Raw genomic sequence first — 19,308 nt, 5'->3', positions numbered from 1 at the left:
AAGTGGAGCAGGGCCCCAGCGTCCCTCATCCCCACCCCTCATCACACCTCACATCTCCCACCACCTCCTGAAGGCGCTGCTCAATGCCGAGCATACGGCTCTCATCCCACCATAGGCAACTAGGTCCATGCAGTAGAGCCTGGTCTCCAGTCATCTCGGACCCCCTTGTCACTGGACCAAGACCTTGCTCTGCTAAGCCCATTTGGTAGCCGGTGTGTGACAGCCACCTCACGTTAAAAGAACTCACGCACAGGCATCTTCCACCCTTCAAAATGAAGTTCGGGATTTGGAATGTGGCCAACCCCAACAGCGACAGACCGGAACACTGCTATCGTTGCCCGGAAGCTCAAACGCTTCGACGTTGTCATCGCCACCCTAAGTGAGACCCGGTGGGCAGGATAAGGCCAGCTCAAAGAACAAGGTGGTGACTACACCTTCTTCTGGAAAGGCAAACCAGAAGAAAGCCGTCTTCATGGAGTTGGCTTCGCCATCAAGAATGAGCTGGTGGGCCGTCTCAAAGATTCCCCCTGCGGGATAAGCGAACGTCTCATGACTCGCCGACTCACCCTAGCCCGGAACCAGTGCGCCACAGTCATCAGCGCGTACGCCCCAATACTTGACGCAACGGATGAGACCAAAGAGGAATTCCAATCCAGCCTCGAATATTCCCTGTCCCGAGTTCCTACGGACGACAAGTTGATCGTCCTTGGCGATTTCAACGCCAGAGTCGGTAAGGACACATAGAAAATAGGAGCAGTAGTAGGCCATTTGGCCCTTTGAGCCTGCACCGCCAATTCAATATGATCATGGCTGATCCTCTATCTCAACACAGACCACTGGGGAGATAGCGGGGGTAGAGAAAAGCAACTACAGCGGTACTCTGCTCCTGACAAAATGCCTAGAACATGACCTTGTCATCACCAACACCTTGTTCCGTCAGCGGGACAAGTACAAGGCATCATGGCAACACCCTCGCTCCAAGCACTGGCACAATGAGTTATTGAAGAGATGGCAGAGGGATAGGTTTGAAGGCACACGCCTTGAGGGTTATGAGCAGGATAACACTAGGACCAAAGGTTTTATTGGACTCCAAAGAGCAGAGGATTCGAGAGAATGGAGTGAGGGTTGGCAAGGATCCAGAAGCAGAGTGGTGCACATGTTTAATGTGCTTTGCTGCGAAGTTTGCCTCTTGTATTTTGTGAATGCGCATGTGCTCTAGTACCGAGTACTTGCCAGATTGAAGGAGCAATGCTAGTGGGCAATTGCCCAGCCAACTGGTGAGCTGATGTTGTCTGATGCAAGTGCCAGTTTGCGCTCTAGTGAGCCGTACCAAATCATAGAAACATAGAAAATAGTGCAGGAGTAGGCCATTCGGCCCTTCGAGCCTGCACCACCATTCAATAAGATCATGGCTGATCATTCACCTCAGTACACCTTTCCTGCTTTCTCTCCATACTCCTTGATCCCTTTAGCCATAAGGGTCATATCTAACTCCCTCTTGAATATATCTAACGAACTGGCATCAATAACTCTCTGCGGTAGAGAAGTCCACAGGTTCACAACTCTCTGAGTGAAGAAGTTTCTCCTCATCTCGGTCCTAAATGGCTTACCCCTTATCCTTAGACTGTGACCCCTGGTTCTAGATTTCCCCAACATCGGGAACATTCTTCCTGCATCTAACCTGTCTAGTCCCGTCAGAATTTTACATGTTTCTATGAGATCCCCTCTCATTTTTCTACAGGCCCAGTCGATCCAGTCTCTCCCCATATGTCAGTCCAGCCATCCCGGGAATCAGTCTGGTGAACCTTTGCTGCACTTCCTCAATAGCAAGAACGTCCTTCCTCAGATTAGGAGACCAAAACTGAACACAATATTCCAGGTGAGGCCTCACCAAGGCCCTGTACAACTGCAGTAAGACCTCCTTGCTCCTGTACTCAAATCCCCTAGCTATGAAGGCCAACATGCCATTTGCCTTCTTCACCGCCTGCTGTACCTGTATGCCAACTTTCAAAGACTGATTATGACTGGATTCGCCTGGCTCGGTGAAGAAAGCAGATAGCTCATTACAGGAAATAGCTCTTGTAGAATTTGGACTAGTACGGTAAATACCCCACGCTCTGCAATTTACTCCAAACTCCAGAGACCCCAGGGCTGATAATGATAATGCGCGGCCCTGTTTTATTGCGTGCAAAGACTGAAAGCCTGGTAATTTTTCTGCCCCACAAGTTACCAGATTTATTGAGTTCAATCTCACAACTTAGCTTGGTGGGATGTCACTTCACGACCTCTGGTCCAGTCTTGTTGGAGATAGTCATCGCCAGGCACTTGTGTAGCGCGAATGTTACTTGCTGCTTATCAGCCCAAGTCTGAATGTCGTCCAAGTCTTGCTGCACACAGGCATGGACTGCTCCATTATCTGAGGAGTTGCGAATGGCATTGAACACTGTGTCATCAGCGAACATCCCCACTTCTGACCATATGATGGAGGGAAGGTCATTGATGAAGCAGCTGAAGATGGTTGGGCCTAGGACACTGGGCCCAACCATCCTGCAGCGATGTCCTGGGGCTGAGATGATTGACCTCCAACAACCACAGCCATCTTTCTTTTTGCTAGGTATGAGTCCCATCTTTGGAGAGTTCCCTTCCCCCTCCCCCCCCCCCCCCAATTCCCATTGACTTCAATTTTACTAGGGCTCCTTGATGCCACACTCGGTCAAATGCTGCCTTGATGTCAAGAGCAGTCACTCTCCACTCAACTCTGGAATTCAGCTCTTTTGTCCATGTTTGGACCAATCCTGTAATGAGGTCTGGAGCCGAGTGGTCTTGGCGGAACCCAAACTGAGCATTGGTGAGCAGATTATTGGTGAGTGAGTGCCACTTGATAGCACTGTTGATGACACCTTTCATCACTCTGCTGATGATTGAAAGTAGACTGATGGGGCGGTAATTGACCGGATTGGATTGGTCTTGCTTTTTGTGGACAGGACATACCTGGGTAGCTTTCCACATTGTCGGATAGATGCCAGTGCTGTAGCTGTACTGGAACAGCTTGCCTAGAGGCACGGCTAGTTCTGGAGCACAATTCTTCAGCACAACAGCCGGGATGTTGTCGGGGCCCATAGCCTTTGCTGTATCCAGTGCGCTCAGCCGTTTCTTGATATCACGTGGAGTGAATCGAATTGGATGAAGACTGATTTCTGTGATGGTGGGGACCTCAGGAGGAGGCCAATATGGATCATCCACTCGGCACTTCTGGCTGAAGATGGTTGTAAACGATTCAGCTTTGTCTTTTTCACTCACATGCTGGGCTCCGCCATCATTGAGGACGAGGATATTCATGGAGCTTCCTCCCGCCGTTAGTTGTTTTATGGTCCACCACTATTCACGACTGGATGTGGCAGGACTGCAGAGCTTTGATCTGATCCGTTGATTGAGAGATTCTTTAGCCCTGTCTATGGCATGCTGCTTCCGCTGTTTAGCATGCATGTAGACATGCCACAGGACTTCCGTAACGCTATGATAGTTTCCCTCTACAAGAACAAGGGCAACAAAGCAGACTGTGGCAACTACAGGGGAATATCGCTTCTGTCCATTGATACGAAGATCATCGCCCGCAAAGTATTGAACCGACTCATAGCTAGTGTCTCCGAAGTAAATCTTCCAGAAACACAATGTGGTTTCCGACCTGGTCGGAGCACAGCGGACATGATCTTTGCACTCAGACAAGTGCAGGAGAAATGAATTGAGCAGAACATGGACCTGTACGCTGTATTTATTGACCTCACCATGGCCTTTGATACGGTCAACAGAGCAGCGCTGTGGTCAATCTTGACGAAACTTGGGTGCCCAAGGAAGTTTGTCCACATCATCGAGCTGTTTCATGACAACATGACAGGTGAAGTGCTCTCAGACGGCACAACCACGGCCCCATTTGCCATCTTAAATGGAGTGAAACAAGGTTGTGTACCCGCTCCAGTTCTGTTCAACCTATTCTTTACTTGCGTCTTGAACTATGCCACAAAAGACTTGGAGTTTGGGGTCTACCTGAAATATCGATTAGATGGTTCACTGTTCGATCTCCGCCGCCTTGCTGCAAAGACCAAAGTACGGAAACGACTCATCCTAGAGGCACTCTTTGCTGACGACTGCGCCCTTATGGCACACAAGGAGAGTGACCTACAATTCATACTCAGCAAATTTGCTGAGGCAACAGAATTGTTTTGCCTAACCATCAGCCTTAGTAAAACCGAGGTTCTCTATCAGCCTGCCCCTGGCACCACAGCACCTGCTCCCACAGTCTTCATCGGCAGTATACAACTAAAGTCAGTGGACAGCTTCAAGTACCTTGGCAGCACCATATCAAGTGATGGGTCCTTGGACAAGGAGATTGATGCAAGGATCTGTAAAGCCAGCCAGGCACTTGGTCGCTTGCGCACTAAGGTGATGAGTCACCACCACATCCGACTGTCAACTAAACTGTTGGTGTATAGAGCAGTCGTTCTCTCATCTCTCCTTTATGGATGTGAGACCTGGACACCCTACAGGCGTCACATCAAAAAGTTGGAAGCTTTCCATATGCGCAGTCTCAGATCTATACTCCACATACGCTGGCAAGACCGGGTGTCAAACTTTAAGATTTTGGAGAGAGCACAATCAACTAGCATCGAGATGATGATCATGCGAGCCCAGTTCCGGTGGGCTGGACATGTCATCCGCATGGATGAGTCAAGGATCCCTCGTCAGCTTCTTCACGGCGAGCTCTGTGAAGGTCAAAGACACCAGGGGCGCCCCCACAAGCGCTACAAAGATTGCATCAAGGTTAACCCTCCAGTACTGTGGCATCCGACCAAAGGACCTCGAGAATACAGCAGCTAATAAAATCCAGTGGCGAACCCTCACGAGGACTGCCAGCCAGACCTTCGAAGAAAGCCGATGTCAACACCTGCGGGACACTAGAGATAGACGACATCAGGTGGCAGTACTGTCAGCATCAAGCACATCGAACTTCCCTTGTCCGACGTGCAAGAGACTATGTGCATTCAGAATTGGCCTATACAGCCACTTGAAGACACATGCCATTGATGATTAGCACATCAACGTCTTTGTTGGATACGACAGACTACCAAGAGCCTATGTTACAGCTTCCCCAGGTTGGCACCTCATTTTTAGATACGCCTGATGCTGTTCCTGCCATGTTCTTCTACACTCCTTACTGAACCAGGGTTGGTCCCTGGCTTGATGGTAATGGTGGAGTGAGGGAAATGCCAGGCCATGAGGTTACAGATTGCGGAGGAATACAATGCTGCTGTTGCTGATGGCCCACAGTGCCTCATGGATGCCCAGTTTTGAGCTGCTAGATCTGTTCTGAATCTATCCAATTTAGTATGGTGGTAGTGCCAAACAACACGATGGATGGTCTCCTCAGTGTGAAGACGGGACTTTACCTCCACAATGACTGTGCGGTGGTCGCTGCTACCAATGCTGACTCTTCTAACTGGCAATTGCCTATTATAAAGACTGTAAATTAAAAAACTTAAAAGGAAACTTAACAAATTAAATTAGAATTCGATACCCGGGGGTGATGATGCACTCCAGTCCACCAATGTGGTCATGGACAGATGCATCTGCGTCAGGTAGATTGGTGAGGACAAGGTCAAGTAGGTTTTTCCCTCGTCTTGGTTCTCTCACCACCTGCTGCAGGCCCAGTCTGGCAGCTACGCCCTTCAGGATTCAGCCAGCTCGGTCAGTAGTGGTGCTACCGAACCACTCTTGGTGATGGAGATTGAAGTCCCCCACCCAGAGTACATTCTGGGCCCTTGCTACCCTCTGTGCTTCTTCCAAGTGGTGTTCAACCTGGAGGATACTGATTCATCAGCTGAGGGAGGGCGGTAAGTGGTAATCAGTAGGAGGTTTCCTTGCCCATGCTTGACCTGAAGCCATGAGACTTCATGGTGATGGAGGAGTTTAGGACATTGGCTGAAAGGTATGATTCTGTGGGACAGCGCTCCCAATTTTGGCACAAGTCCCCAGATGTTGGTGAGGAGGACGTTGTGGGGTCGACTGGGCTGGGTGTGTCGTTGTCACGTTCATAGCCGGTGCTAAGGTCGTTGCCAAGTGTTCCGTCAGGTTTTATTCTTCTTATTGTTTTTCATAGCGCTTTGTTATAACGGAGTGTCTCGCTAGGTCATTTCAGGGGGCAGTTAAATGTCAACTACATTGCTGTGGGTCTGGAGACACATGTAGGCCAGACCGGGTAAGGGCGGCAGATTTCCTTCCCTAAAGGACATTAGTGAACCAGATGGGTTTTTACGATCTGATAATTTCATACTAGCTTTTTATTCCAGATTTATTTAATTAATTGAATTTAATTCCCCCAGCTGCTGGGCATGGAGAATGGTAGAGAGGCGGGTGGGGTGGGGGGGGGGGGGGGTTAGAGAGGTGGGTGGGGGAGGAGAGAGGGGCAGGTGGGGGGAGAGGTGGGTGGAGAGAGAGGTTGCTGTTGTTAGAGACAGCAATCCCACCTGTGAAATTCTTCAGTTTTGTCCTCGGCCTGGGTCTTCAGTAGCAAACAGTGGCAGAGAATAGCGGCGAGATGTCTGTGCCGATGGACATGATCCTGCCGGAGAGAAAATGTGTGTTAATAAAGTAAGCTTTTTAACCAGAGAATGAAGCTCTGATATACTGCATTAAGGTTAGGGCTACTTATGGCCAACTCCTTAAGAGAATAAATATTAACTCTTTGACCATTCTCCTTTCCTGGTGTGGAGTCCTCTATGTTCTCTGGTTCCTGTGGCTAGACAAAGGCAGTGAGGGGCAAACGCTGAGTTTAGCCCAGGAAGCCATGCCCTGCTGCAGTCCAGGGCTGCATCACTTGCTAATCTTCCTGCAGCAAGACACTAGGCCTCCCCTTGGTCTCCTCCCCACAACACTAGCAAGATTGAAGCACAGTGCTGGGAAGGATAGAATTGAAGCTTCCTGCTGACGATCCAGCAAGAAGCAGTGTACCAGCTGGCTTAGAAAACTTGGAAGTATCCTAGGCCCCAGTGACCTGTACATCCCGTTGTCTGCTTTCCCAGTGACCTGTATACCCATTGATCCCATTCCCCAGTGACCTGTATACCCACTGCTCCCATTCCCCAGTGACCTGTATACCCACTGCTCCCATTCCCCAGTGACCTGTATACCCACTGGTCCTATTCTCCAGTGACCTGTATACACACTGCTCCCATTCCCCAGTGACCTGTATACCCACTGGTCCCATTCCTCTGTGACCTGTATACCCACTGGTCCCATTCCCCAATGACCTGTATACCCACTGGTCCCATTCCTCTGTGACCTGTATACTCAGCTGGTCACATTCCTCTATGAACTGTATACTCACTGGACCCAGTCCCCAGTGGCCTGTATACCCACTGGTCCCATTCCTCTGTGACCTGTATACTCAGCTGGTCCCATTCTTCAGTGACCTGTATGCCCACTGGTCACATTCCCCAGGGACTTGTATACCCACTGGTACCATTCCCCAGTGACCTGTATACCCACTGCTCCCATTCCCCAGTGACCTGTATACCCACTGGTCCCATTCCCCAGTGACCTGTATACCCAGCTGGACCCATTCCCCAGTACCTGTATACCCACTGGTCCCAGTCCCCAGTGACCTGTATACCCACTGGTCCCAATCCCCAGTGACCTGCATACCCACTGGTCCCATTCCTCTGTGACCTGTATACCCACTGGTCCCATTCCCCAGTGACCTGTCTACCCACTGGTCCCATTCCTCTGTGACCTGTATACCCACTGGTCCCAGTCCCCAGTGGCCTGTATACCCACTGGTCCCATTCCCCTGTGACCTGTATACCCACTGGTCCCATTCCTCTGTGACCTGTATACCCACTGGTCCCATTCCCCAGTGACCTGTATACCCAGCTGGACCCATTCCCCAGTGACGTGTATAGTCACTGGTCCCATTCCCCAGTGACCTGTATACCCAGCTGGTTCCATTCCCCAGTGACCTGCATACCCAGCTGGTTCCATTCCCCAGTGACTTGTATACCCACTGGTCCCATTCCCCAGTGACCTGTATACCCACTGGTCCCATTCCTCTGTGACCTGTATACTCAGCTGGTCCCATTCCCCAGTGACCTGTATACCCATTAGTCACATTCCCCAGTGATCTGTATACCCACTGGTCCCATTCCTCTGTGACCTGTATACCCACTGGTCCCATTCCCCAGTGACCTGTATACCCACTGGTCCCAGTCCCCAGTGGCCTGTATACCCACTGCTCCCATTCCCCAGTGACCTGTATACCCAGCTGGACCCATTCCCCAGTGACCTGTATACCCAGCTGGACCCATTCCCCAGTACCTGTATACCCACTGGTCCCATTCCTCTGTGACCTGTATACCCACTGGTCCCATTCCCCAGGGACTTGTATACCCACTGGTACCATTCCCCAGTGACCTGTATACCCACTGCTCCCATTCCCCAGTGACCTGTATACCCACTGGTCCCATTCCCCAGTGACCTGTATACCCAGCTGGACCCATTCCCCAGTACCTGTATACCCAGCTGGTCCCATTCCCCAGTGACCTGTATACCCACTGGTCCCATTCCTCTGTGACCTGTATACTCAGCTGGTCCCATTCCTCTATGACCTGTATACCCACTGGTCCCAGTCCCCAGTGACCTGTATACCCACTGGTCCCAATCCCCAGTGACCTGCATACCCACTGGTCCCATTCCTCTGTGACCTGTATACCCAGCTGGTCCCATTCCCCAGTGACCTGTATACCCACTGGTCCCATTCCTCTGTGACCTGTATACTCAGCTGGTCCCATTCCCCAGTGACCTGTATACCCACTGGTCCCATTTCCCAGTGACCTGTATACCCAGCTGGACCCATTCCCCAGTGACCTGTATACCCACTGGTCCCATTCCTCTGTGACCTGTATACTCAGCTGGTCCCATTCCTCTATGACCTGTATACCCACTGGTCCCAGTCCCCAGTGACCTGTATACCCACTGGTCCCAATCCCCAGTGGCCTGCATACCCACTGGTCCCATTCCTCTGTGACCTATATACCCACTGGTCCCATTCCCCAGTGACCTGTATACCCATTGGTCACATTCCCTAGTGATCTGTATACCCACTGGTCCCATTCCCCAGTGATCTGTATACCCACTGGTCCCATTCCTCTGTGACTTGTATACCCACTGCTCCCATTCCCCAGTGACCTGTATACCCACTGGTCTCATTCCCCAGTGACCTGTATACCCACTGGTCCCATTCCCCAGTGACCTGTATACCCACTGGTCACATTCCCCAGTGACCTGTATACCCACTGGTCCCATTCCCCAATGACCTGCATACCCAGCTGGTTCCATTCCCCAGTGACCTGTATACCCAGCTGATCCCATTCCCCAATTACCTGTATACCCACTGGTCACATTCCCCAGTGATCTGTATACCCCCTGGTCCCATTCCCCAGTGACCTGTATACACAGCTTGTTCCATTCCCCAGTGACCTGTATACCCACTGGTCCCATTCCCCAGTGACCTGTATACCCACTGGTCCCATTCCCCAGTGACCTGTATATCCACTGGTCCCATTCCCCAGTGACCTGTATACCCAGCTGGACCCATTCCCCAGTGACGTGTATACCCACTGGTCCTATTCCCCAGTGACCTGTATACCCAGCTGGACCCATTCCCCAGTGACGTGTATACCCACTGGTCCCATTCCCCAGTGACCTGTATACCCACTGCTCCCATTCCCCAGTGACCTGTATACCCACTGCTCCCATTCCCCAGTGACCTGTATACCCACTGGTCCTATTCTCCAGTGACCTGTATACACACTGCTCCCATTCCCCAGTGACCTGTATACCCATTGATCCCATTCCCCAGTGACCTGTATACCCAGCTGGTCCCATTCCCCAATGACCTGTATACCCACTGGTCCCATTCCTCTGTGACCTGTATACTCAGCTGGTCACATTCCTCTATGACCTGTATACTCACTGGACCCAGTCCCCAGTGGCCTGTATACCCACTGGTCCCATTCCTCTGTGACCTGTATACTCAGCTGGTCCCATTCTTCAGTGACCTGTATGCCCACTGGTCACATTCCCCAGGGACTTGTATACCCACTGGTACCATTCCCCAGTGACCTGTATACCCACTGCTCCCATTCCCCAGTGACCTGTATACCCACTGGTCCCATTCCCCAGTGACCTGTATACCCAGCTGGACCCATTCCCCAGTACCTGTATACCCACTGGTCCCAGTCCCCAGTGACCTGTATACCCACTGGTCCCAATCCCCAGTGACCTGCATACCCACTGGTCCCATTCCTCTGTGACCTGTATACCCACTGGTCCCATTCCCCAGTGACCTGTATACCCACTGGTCCCATTCCTCTGTGACCTGTATACTCAGCTGGTCACATTCCTCTATGACCTGTATACTCACTGGACCCAGTCCCCAGTGGCCTGTATACCCACTGGTCCCATTCCTCTGTGACCTGTATACTCAGCTGGTCCCATTCTTCAGTGACCTGTATGCCCACTGGTCACATTCCCCAGGGACTTGTATACCCACTGGTACCATTCCCCAGTGACCTGTATACCCACTGCTCCCATTCCCCAGTGACCTGTATACCCACTGGTCCCATTCCCCAGTGACCTGTATACCCAACTGGACCCATTCCCCAGTACCTGTATACCCACTGGTCCCAGTCCCCAGTGACCTGTATACCCACTTGTCCCAATCCCCAGTGACCTGCATACCCACTGGTCCCATTCCTCTGTGACCTGTATACCCACTGGTCCCATTCCCCAGTGACCTGTCTACCCACTGGTCCCATTCCTCTGTGACCTGTATACCCACTGGTCCCAGTCCCCAGTGGCCTGTATACCCACTGGTCCCATCCCCCTGTGACCTGTATACCCACTGGTCCCATTCCTCTGTGACCTGTATACCCACTGGTCCCATTCCCCAGTGACCTGTATACCCAGCTGGACCCATTCCCCAGTGACGTGTATAGTCACTGGTCCCATTCCCCAGTGACCTGTATACCCACTGGTCCCATTCCCCAGTGACCTGTATACCCACTGGTCCCATTCCTCTGTGACCTGTATACTCAGCTGGTCCCATTCCCCAGTGACCTGTATACCCATTAGTCACATTCCCCAGTGATCTGTATACCCACTGGTCCCATTCCTCTGTGACCTGTATACCCACTGGTCCCATTCCCCTGTGACCTGTATACCCACTGGTCCCATTCCTCTGTGACCTGTATACCCACTGGTCCCATTCCTCAGTGACCTGTATACCCAGCTGGACCCATTCCCCAGTGACGTGTATAGTCACTGGTCCCATTCCCCAGTGACCTGTATACCCAGCTGGTTCCATTCCCCAGTGACCTGCATACCCAGCTGGTTCCATTCCCCAGTGACTTGTATACCCACTGGTCCCATTCCCCAGTGACCTGTATACCCACTGGTCCCATTCCTCTGTGACCTGTATACTCAGCTGGTCCCATTCCCCAGTGACCTGTAGACTCAGCTGGTCCCATTCCTCTATGACCTGTATACCCAGCTGGTCCCATTCCCTAGTGACCTGTATACCCACTGGTCCCATTCCTCTGTGACCTGTTTACTCAGCTGGTCCCATTCCTCTGTGACCTGTATACCCACTGGCCCCATTCCCCAGTGACCTGTATACCCACTGGTCCCAGTCTCCAGTGGCCTGTATACCCACTGGTCCCATTCCCCTGTGACCTGTATACCCACTGGTCCCATTCCTCTGTGACCTGTATACTCAGCTGGTCCCATTCCCCAGTGACCTGTATACCCACTGGTCCCATTTCCCAGTGACCTGTATACCCAGCTGGACCCATTCCCCAGTACCTGTATACCCAGCTGGTCCCATTCCCCAGTGACCTGTATACCCACTGGTCCCATTCCTCTGTGACCTGTATACTCAGCTGGTCCCATTCCTCTATGACCTGTATACCCACTGGTCCCAGTCCCCAGTGACCTGTATACCCACTGGTCCCAATCCCCAGTGGCCTGCATACCCACTGGTCCCATTCCTCTGTGACCTGTATACCCACTGGTCCCATTCCCCAGTGACCTGTATACCCACTGGTCCCATTCCCTAGTGATCTGTATACCCACTGGTCCCATTCCTCTGTGACCTGTATACCCACTGCTCCCATTCCCCAGTGACCTGTATACCCACTGGTCCCATTCCCCAGTGACCTGTATACCCACTGGTCCCATTCCCCAGTGACCTGTATACCCACTGGTCACATTCCCCAGTGACCTGTATACCCACTGGTCCCATTCCCCAATGACCTGCATACCCAGCTGGTTCCATTCCCCAGTGACCTGTATACCCAGCTGATCCCATTCCCCAATTACCTGTATACCCACTGGTCACATTCCCCAGTGATCTGTATACCCACTGGTCCCATTCCTCTGTGACCTGTATACCCCCTGGTCCCATTCCCCAGTGACCTGTATACCCAGCTTGTTCCATTCCCCAGTGACCTGTATACCCACTGGTCCCATTCCCCAGTGACCTGTATACCCACTGGTCCCATTCCCCAGTGACCTGTATATCCACTGGTCCCATTCCCCAGTGACCTGTATACCCAGCTGGACCCATTCCCCAGTGACGTGTATACCCACTGGTCCTATTCCCCAGTGACCTGTATACCCAGCTGGACCCATTCCCCAGTGACGTGTATAGTCACTGGTCCCATTCCCCAGTGACCTGTATACCCAGCTGGTTCCATTCCCCAGTGACCTGCACACCCAGCTGGTTCCATTCCCCAGTGACCTGCATACCCAGCTGGTTCCATTCCCCAGTGACCTGTATACCCAGCTGATCCCATTCCCCAGTGACCTGTATACCCACTGGTCACATTCCCCAGTGATCTGTATACCCACTGGTCCCATTCCTCTGTGACCTGTATACCCACTGGTCCCATTCCCCAGTGATCTGTATACCCAGCTTGTTCCATTCCCCAGTGACCTGTATACCCACTGGTCCCATTCCCCAGTGACCTGTATATCCACTGGTCCCATTCCCCAGTGACCTGTATACCCACTGGTCCCATTCCCCAGTGACCTGTATACCCACTGGTCCCATTCCCCAGTGACCTGTATACCCATCTGGACCCATTCCCCAGTGATGTGTATACCCACTGGTCCCATTCCCCAGTGACCTGTATACTCAGCTGGACCCATTCCCCAGTGACGTGTATACCCACTGGTCACATCCCCCAGTGACCTGTATACCCAGCTGGACCCATTCCCCAGTGACCTGTATACCCAGTTAGTCCCATTCCCCAATAGACCCAGCTGGTCCCATTCTCCAGTGACCTGTATACACATTGGACCCATTCCCCAGTGACCTGTACACCTGCTGGTTCCTTCAGTGAACCAGGTTAACTGGTCATTCATCAGCGTCCTTGAATATTACAGACCTGCCTGGCTCAGGTATCACTTCACGGAGTCTGCACAGAGCGCTGTCTGAAATCCGACCCATCATGTGTGTCATCTTAAAGCCAACTTAACCCCAAAATGATCCCACTTACCTGCTCCCTCACTGCCCTGAAAGAGTGATTTGGGTCTGAGCCCTCACTAGCTGAACAACTGGGAGCAGCTCAGACTGATGCGATGGAATTCTCTCACTACTGTTTACAGAATATGAAACAGTCAGTCACAGAGTTGTTCTGCCTGGATATCGGATAACAGGACTAAACTGGCACGAATTGGCAGTATCAGCTGGTAAGGTGAGAAATATGTCTGTGTGGACGGTGTAATTGTCCCGCTGGAGCAAATGTGTGTGCTCGGAGACTGGAATAAAGTAGGAGCTTTACTCTGCACGTGGCTCTGTAATGCTGGATCAGAGAATGCCCGAGGCGGGCAGTGTCTGAGACAGGCTATCATTAGACCCTTTCGAGTGAGAGCGAGAGCAGGCGAGAGAGAAAGATACAGTGGTTATGTTACTGGACCAGTAATCCAGCAGCCTGGAATAATAATCCAGAGAACACAAGTTCAAATCCCACCGCAGCAGTTTGAGAATTTAAATTCAGTTAAAATAAATTCTGGAAATAAAAAGCTGGCCGTCAATAAAAGTGACCATGAAGCTGTCAGTAGGGCTCCTCGTGTTCTGCAGTTTCATTACAAGGGGAACAATTTTCAGTCGAACCTTTTTGGTCTCGTATAACAACTGGTCTCATTAGAGGGATCTCTGAAAGTCAATTGCGCTGCGTTCTCTTAGCCCTTCAGTGCCATTTTATCCGTCTTTAGCGCTTATTAGCATAGTGTTTGTTTTACTTTTGCTCACCGATTACAGTGACGAGTAGATGCCCTTGCGATGCATTTGTAGCTTTGCACCCGAGTTTAGTCTGTCGCTAAAATGAGGAATTGGAGAATAATACACCCCTGTACATTACACATTGATGTGTGGCAGGGAGTGCATAGAATCCTGACTTAATCCAGGATTCAAATAACATCCATAACCCACTAGAGGTTTAGTTTGTGATCGATGAGGTCACTTGAAGCCAGAGATTAAACTGCAGGTTTATCGCGCTCAATCACGCAGGATTCTGTGCAATCATGGAGCAATTATCCATAAAACTGGGTCTGCCTCAGAAATAAGAGTCGTTTTTCCAGAGAAGTTCCACAAACTGTTTCACCACAGAGCACAGTACGCAGGCTGTGAGGGGCGGAGCGCAGTACACGCAGGCTGTGAGGGCCGGAGCGCAGCAGGCAGGCTGAGGGGCGGAGCGCAGCAGGCAGGCTGTGAGGGACGGAGCGCAGTACGCAGGCTGTGAGGGCCGGAGCGCAGTACGCAGGCTGAGGGGCGGAGCACAGCAGGCAGGCTGTGAGGGACGGAGCAGATTCAGCAGGCTGTGAGGGGCGGAGCAGATTCAGCAGGCTGTGAGGGGCGGAGCACAGCAGGCAGGCTGTGAGGGGCGGAGCACAGCAGGCAGGCTGTGAGGGGCGGAGCGCAGTACGCAGGCTGAGGGGCGGAGCACAGCAGGCAGGCTGTGAGGGGCGGAGCACAGCAGGCAGGCTGTGAGGGGCGGAGCGCAGTACGCAGGCTGTGGGGTGGAGCACAGCAGGCAGGCTGAGGGGCGGAGCACAGCACGCAGGCTGAGGGGCGGAGCACAGCACGCAGGCTGAGGGGCGGAGCACAGCACGCAGGCTGAGGGGCGGAGCACAGCACGCAGGCTGAGGGGCGGAGCACAGCACGCAGGCTGAGGGGCGGAGCACAGCAGGCAGGCTGTGAGGGGCGGAGCACAGCAGGCAGGCTGTGAGGGACGGAGCACAGCAGGCAGGCTGTGAGGGACGGAGCAGATTCAGCAGGCTGAGGGGCGGAGCACAGCAGGCAGGCTGTGAGGGATGGAGCGCAGTACGCAGGCTGTGAGGGGCGGAGCACAGCAGGCAGGATGTGAGGGGCGGAGCGCAGTACGCAGGCTGTGAGGGGCGGAGCACAGTACGCAGGCTGTGAGGGGCGGAGCACAGTACGCAGGCTGAGGGGCGGAGGACAGCACGCAGGCTGTGAGGGGCGGAGCACAGCAGGCAGGCTGCGAGGGGCGGAGCAGATTCAGCAGGCTGTGAGGGGCGGAGCGCAGTACGCAGGCTGTGAGGGGCGGAGCGCAGTACGCAGGCTGTGAGGGGCGGAGCGCAGTACGCAGGCTGAGGGGCGGAGGACAGCACGCAGGCTATGAGGGGCGGAACGCAGTACGCAGGCTGAGGGGCGGAGCACAGCAGGCAGGCTGTGAGTGACGGAGCGCAGTACGCAGGCTGTGAGGGACGGAGCGCAGTACGCAGGCTGTGAGGGGCGGAGCGCAGTACGCAGGCTGAGGGGCGGAGCACAGCAGGCAGGCTGTGAGGGACGGAGCACAGTACGCAGGCTGTGAGGGACGGAGCGCAGTACGCAGGCTGTGAGGGACGGAGCACAGCAGGCAGGCTGTGAGGGGCGGAGCACAGTACGCAGGCTGTGAGGGACGGAGCGCAGTACGCAGGCTGTGAGGGACGGAGCGCAGTACGCAGGCTGTGAGGGACGGAGCACAGTACGCAGGCTGTGAGGGACGGAGCGCAGTACGCAGGCTGTGAGGGACGGAGCACAGCAGGCAGGCTGTGAGGGGCGGAGCGCAGTATGCAGGCTGAGGGGCGGAGCACAGCAGGCAGGCTGTGAGGGTCGGAGCGCAGTACGCAGGCTGTGAGGGGCGGAGTGCAGTACATAGGCTGTGAGGGACGGAGCACAGCAGGCAGGCTGTGAGGGACGGAGCAGATTCAGCAGGCTGTGAGGGGCGGAGCACAGCACGCATGCTGAGGGGCGGAGCAGATTCAGCAGGCTGTGAGGGGCGGAGCGCAGTACGCAGGCTGTGAGGGGTGGAGCACAGCACGCAGGCTGTGAGGGGCGGAGCACAGCACGCAGGCTGAGGGGCGGAGCACAGCACGCAGGCTGAGGGGCGGAGCACAGCAGGCAGGCTGTGAGGGGCGGAGCGCAGTACGCAGGCTGTGAGGGGCGGAGCGCAGTACGCAGGCTGTGAGGGGCGGAGCGCAGTACGCAGGCTGTGAGGGGCGGAGCACAGCACGCAGGCTGAGGGGCGGAGCACAGCACGCAGGCTGTGAGGGGCGGAGCGCAGTACGCAGGCTGTGAGGGGCGGAGCGCAGTACGCAGGCTGTGAGGGGCGGAGCGCAGTACGCAGGCTGTGAGGGGCGGAGCGCAGTACGCAGGCTGTGAGGGGCGGACTGCGAGGGACAGAGCAGGGTCGACAGGCATTGCTCCCTATAATTTATTTGGGCTGCGCAGCCCATTCAGAATCCCACGCATACATGGTTTGTCCATTTAAAGGTCGGTGAGCCGTCTGCACGGGAACATTGTAGGCATGTGAACTATAGGTTTCGCAAAATATCACGGGTGTGGTGTCCAGCGATGTTGAGGCAAGGAGGAACTGACGTGCAGTTTCATTGGATGTACCCAACGATTGAGCCAAGTGCTTTAAGTTATATAGCCAGTAGAAATGCCATCAGGAGAATACAGCAGGATTTTAAGCTCAATCTATATTTCGCCCGCACTCGCTCACTCTCTCTCACAAGACAGCACACACTCGCTCCCTTTTTTAAAAATTCGTTCTCGGTATGTGGTCGTCGCTGGCAAGGCTGGCATTAATTGCCCATCCCTAGTTGCCCTGATTGTAGTCTTTCCCACATTACAACAGTGACTACACTCCAAAAGTATTTCATTGGCTGTAAAGCACTTTGAGACATCTGGTAGTTGTGAAAGGTGCTATATAAATTTAAATCTTATTTTCTTTCTTTAATACAGCTAAGTGAATTGCTGGGCCACTTCAGAGGGCAGTTAAGGGTCGACGACACTGGTGTGGGACTGGAGTCAGACTGGAGTCAGAGAGAGGCCAGACCAGGTAAGGACGTAGGCTTCTTATATGGTAAAGTATAAAGTACAAGTTAGGACTGCCTAGATCTGCTGCTTCACCGATTCAGGACCTTAACCGAATGCACTGTGTCAGTGTTAGACTGCGGCTGTAAGTCACTGTGACACACTTGAGGTCGAAGATTTTATTGATCTTTAAAATCTTAATAAAGATGAGATCAGTGCATTATTGAGAAATGATATTGGCTCAGAAGATCAAGATGTTGAATCAGTTTGGGTGGCGATAAGGAATAATCAGGGAAAAAGTCGCTGGTGGGCGTAGTCTATATGCCCTCTAACAGTAGCTACACTGTCGGACAGAGTATAAATCAAGAAATAATGGAGGTTTGTAATAAAGGAACGGCAATAACATGGGTGATTTTAACTTTCATACTGATTGGACAAAGCAAATTGGCCAGGGTAGCCTTGAGGAAGAATTCATAGAGTGTACCTGGGATAGTTTCCTTGAAAAGTTCATTGTGGAACGAACCAGGGAGCAGGCTACCTTAGATCTGGTACTGTGTAATGAGACAGGATTAATAAATGATCTCGTAGTAAAGGATACTCCAGGAATGAGTGACCATAACATGGTTGAATTTCAAATTCAGTTGCAGAGTGAGAAAGTTGGTTCTCAAACCAGTGTCCTAAGCGTAAATAAAGGAGACTACAAAGGTATGAGGGCAGAGTTGGCTAAAGTGGACTGGGAAAATAGATTAAAGTATGGGACGGTTGATGAGCAGTGGCAGACATTTAAGGAGATATTTAATAACTCGCAACAACAATATATCCCAATGAGGAGGAAAGACTGCAAGAGACAGGATCCATGGCTAACTAAGGAAATAAGGGATGGTATCAAATTGAAAATAGGGGCATACAATGTGGCCAAGACTAGTGGGAGGCCAGAGGATTGGGAAACTTTTAAAAGCCAGCAAAGAACGACTCAAAAAAATGCTAGAGAGGGAAGCTAGCTTATGAAAGTAAACTAGCACGAAATATAAAAACAGATAAGAGTTTCTACAGGTACACAAAAAGGAAAAGAGTGGCTAAAGTAAATGTTTGTCCCCTAGAAGATGAGACTGGGGAATTAATAATGGAGAACAGGGAAATGGCAGAGACGTTGAACAAATATTTTGTATCGGTCTTCACGGTTGAAGACACTAAAAACATCCCAATAGTGGATAATCAAGGGGCTATAGGAAGGGAGGAACTTAATACAATCACTATCACTAATGAAGTAGTACTCGTTAAAATAAGGCAGACAAGTCCCTTGGACCTGATGGCATCCTAGAGTCTTAAAAGAAGTGGCTGCAGAGATAGTGGTTGTAATCTACCAAAATTCCCTGGACTCTGGGGGCGGTCCCAGCGGATTGGAAAACCGCAAATGTAATGCCCCTATTTAAAAAAGGAGGCAGACAGAAAGCAGCAAACTATAGACCAGTTAACCTAACATCGGTCGTTGGGAAAATGCTGGAATCCATTATGAAGGAAGCAGTAGCGGGACATTTGGAAAAGTATAATTCAATCAAGCAGAGAAGCATGGTTTTATGAAAGGGAAATCATGTTTGACAAATTTGCTGGAGTTCTTTGAGGATGTAACGAGCAGGGTGGATAAAGGGGAACCAGTGGATGTGGTGTAATTGGATTTCCAGAAGGCATTCGATAAGGTGACACATAAAAGGTTATTGCACAAGATAAAAGTTCACGGAGTTGGGGGTAATATATTAGCATGGATAGAGGATTGGCTAACTAACAGAAAACAGAGAGTCGGGATAAATGGGTCAATTAGCTGGCAAACAGTAACTAGTGGGGTGCCGCAGGGATCGGTGCTGGGGCCTCAACTA

The 19,308-nt window shown here is 52.2% G+C and overlaps 1 protein-coding gene across 1 annotated transcript in view; it reads right to left on the bottom strand.

Annotated features, from left to right (window-relative positions):
• ric8b (RIC8 guanine nucleotide exchange factor B) overlaps nucleotides 1-19,308 on the bottom strand; it is a 70,434-nt gene that overhangs the window by 25,780 nt on the left and 25,346 nt on the right. The window contains exon 4 of the mRNA XM_070900171.1: nucleotides 6,522-6,616. Coding sequence (XP_070756272.1) covers nucleotides 6,522-6,616 — 95 coding nt within the window. The remainder of the gene's footprint in view (nucleotides 1-6,521; nucleotides 6,617-19,308) is intronic.

Source organism: Pristiophorus japonicus, chromosome 15 (genome assembly GCF_044704955.1).
Source record: "Pristiophorus japonicus isolate sPriJap1 chromosome 15, sPriJap1.hap1, whole genome shotgun sequence".
Classification (NCBI taxonomy): domain Eukaryota; kingdom Metazoa; phylum Chordata; class Chondrichthyes; family Pristiophoridae; genus Pristiophorus; species Pristiophorus japonicus.
Note: the sequence above shows the minus strand (reverse complement) of the source record. Positions and strands in the feature narration are given on the sequence as shown.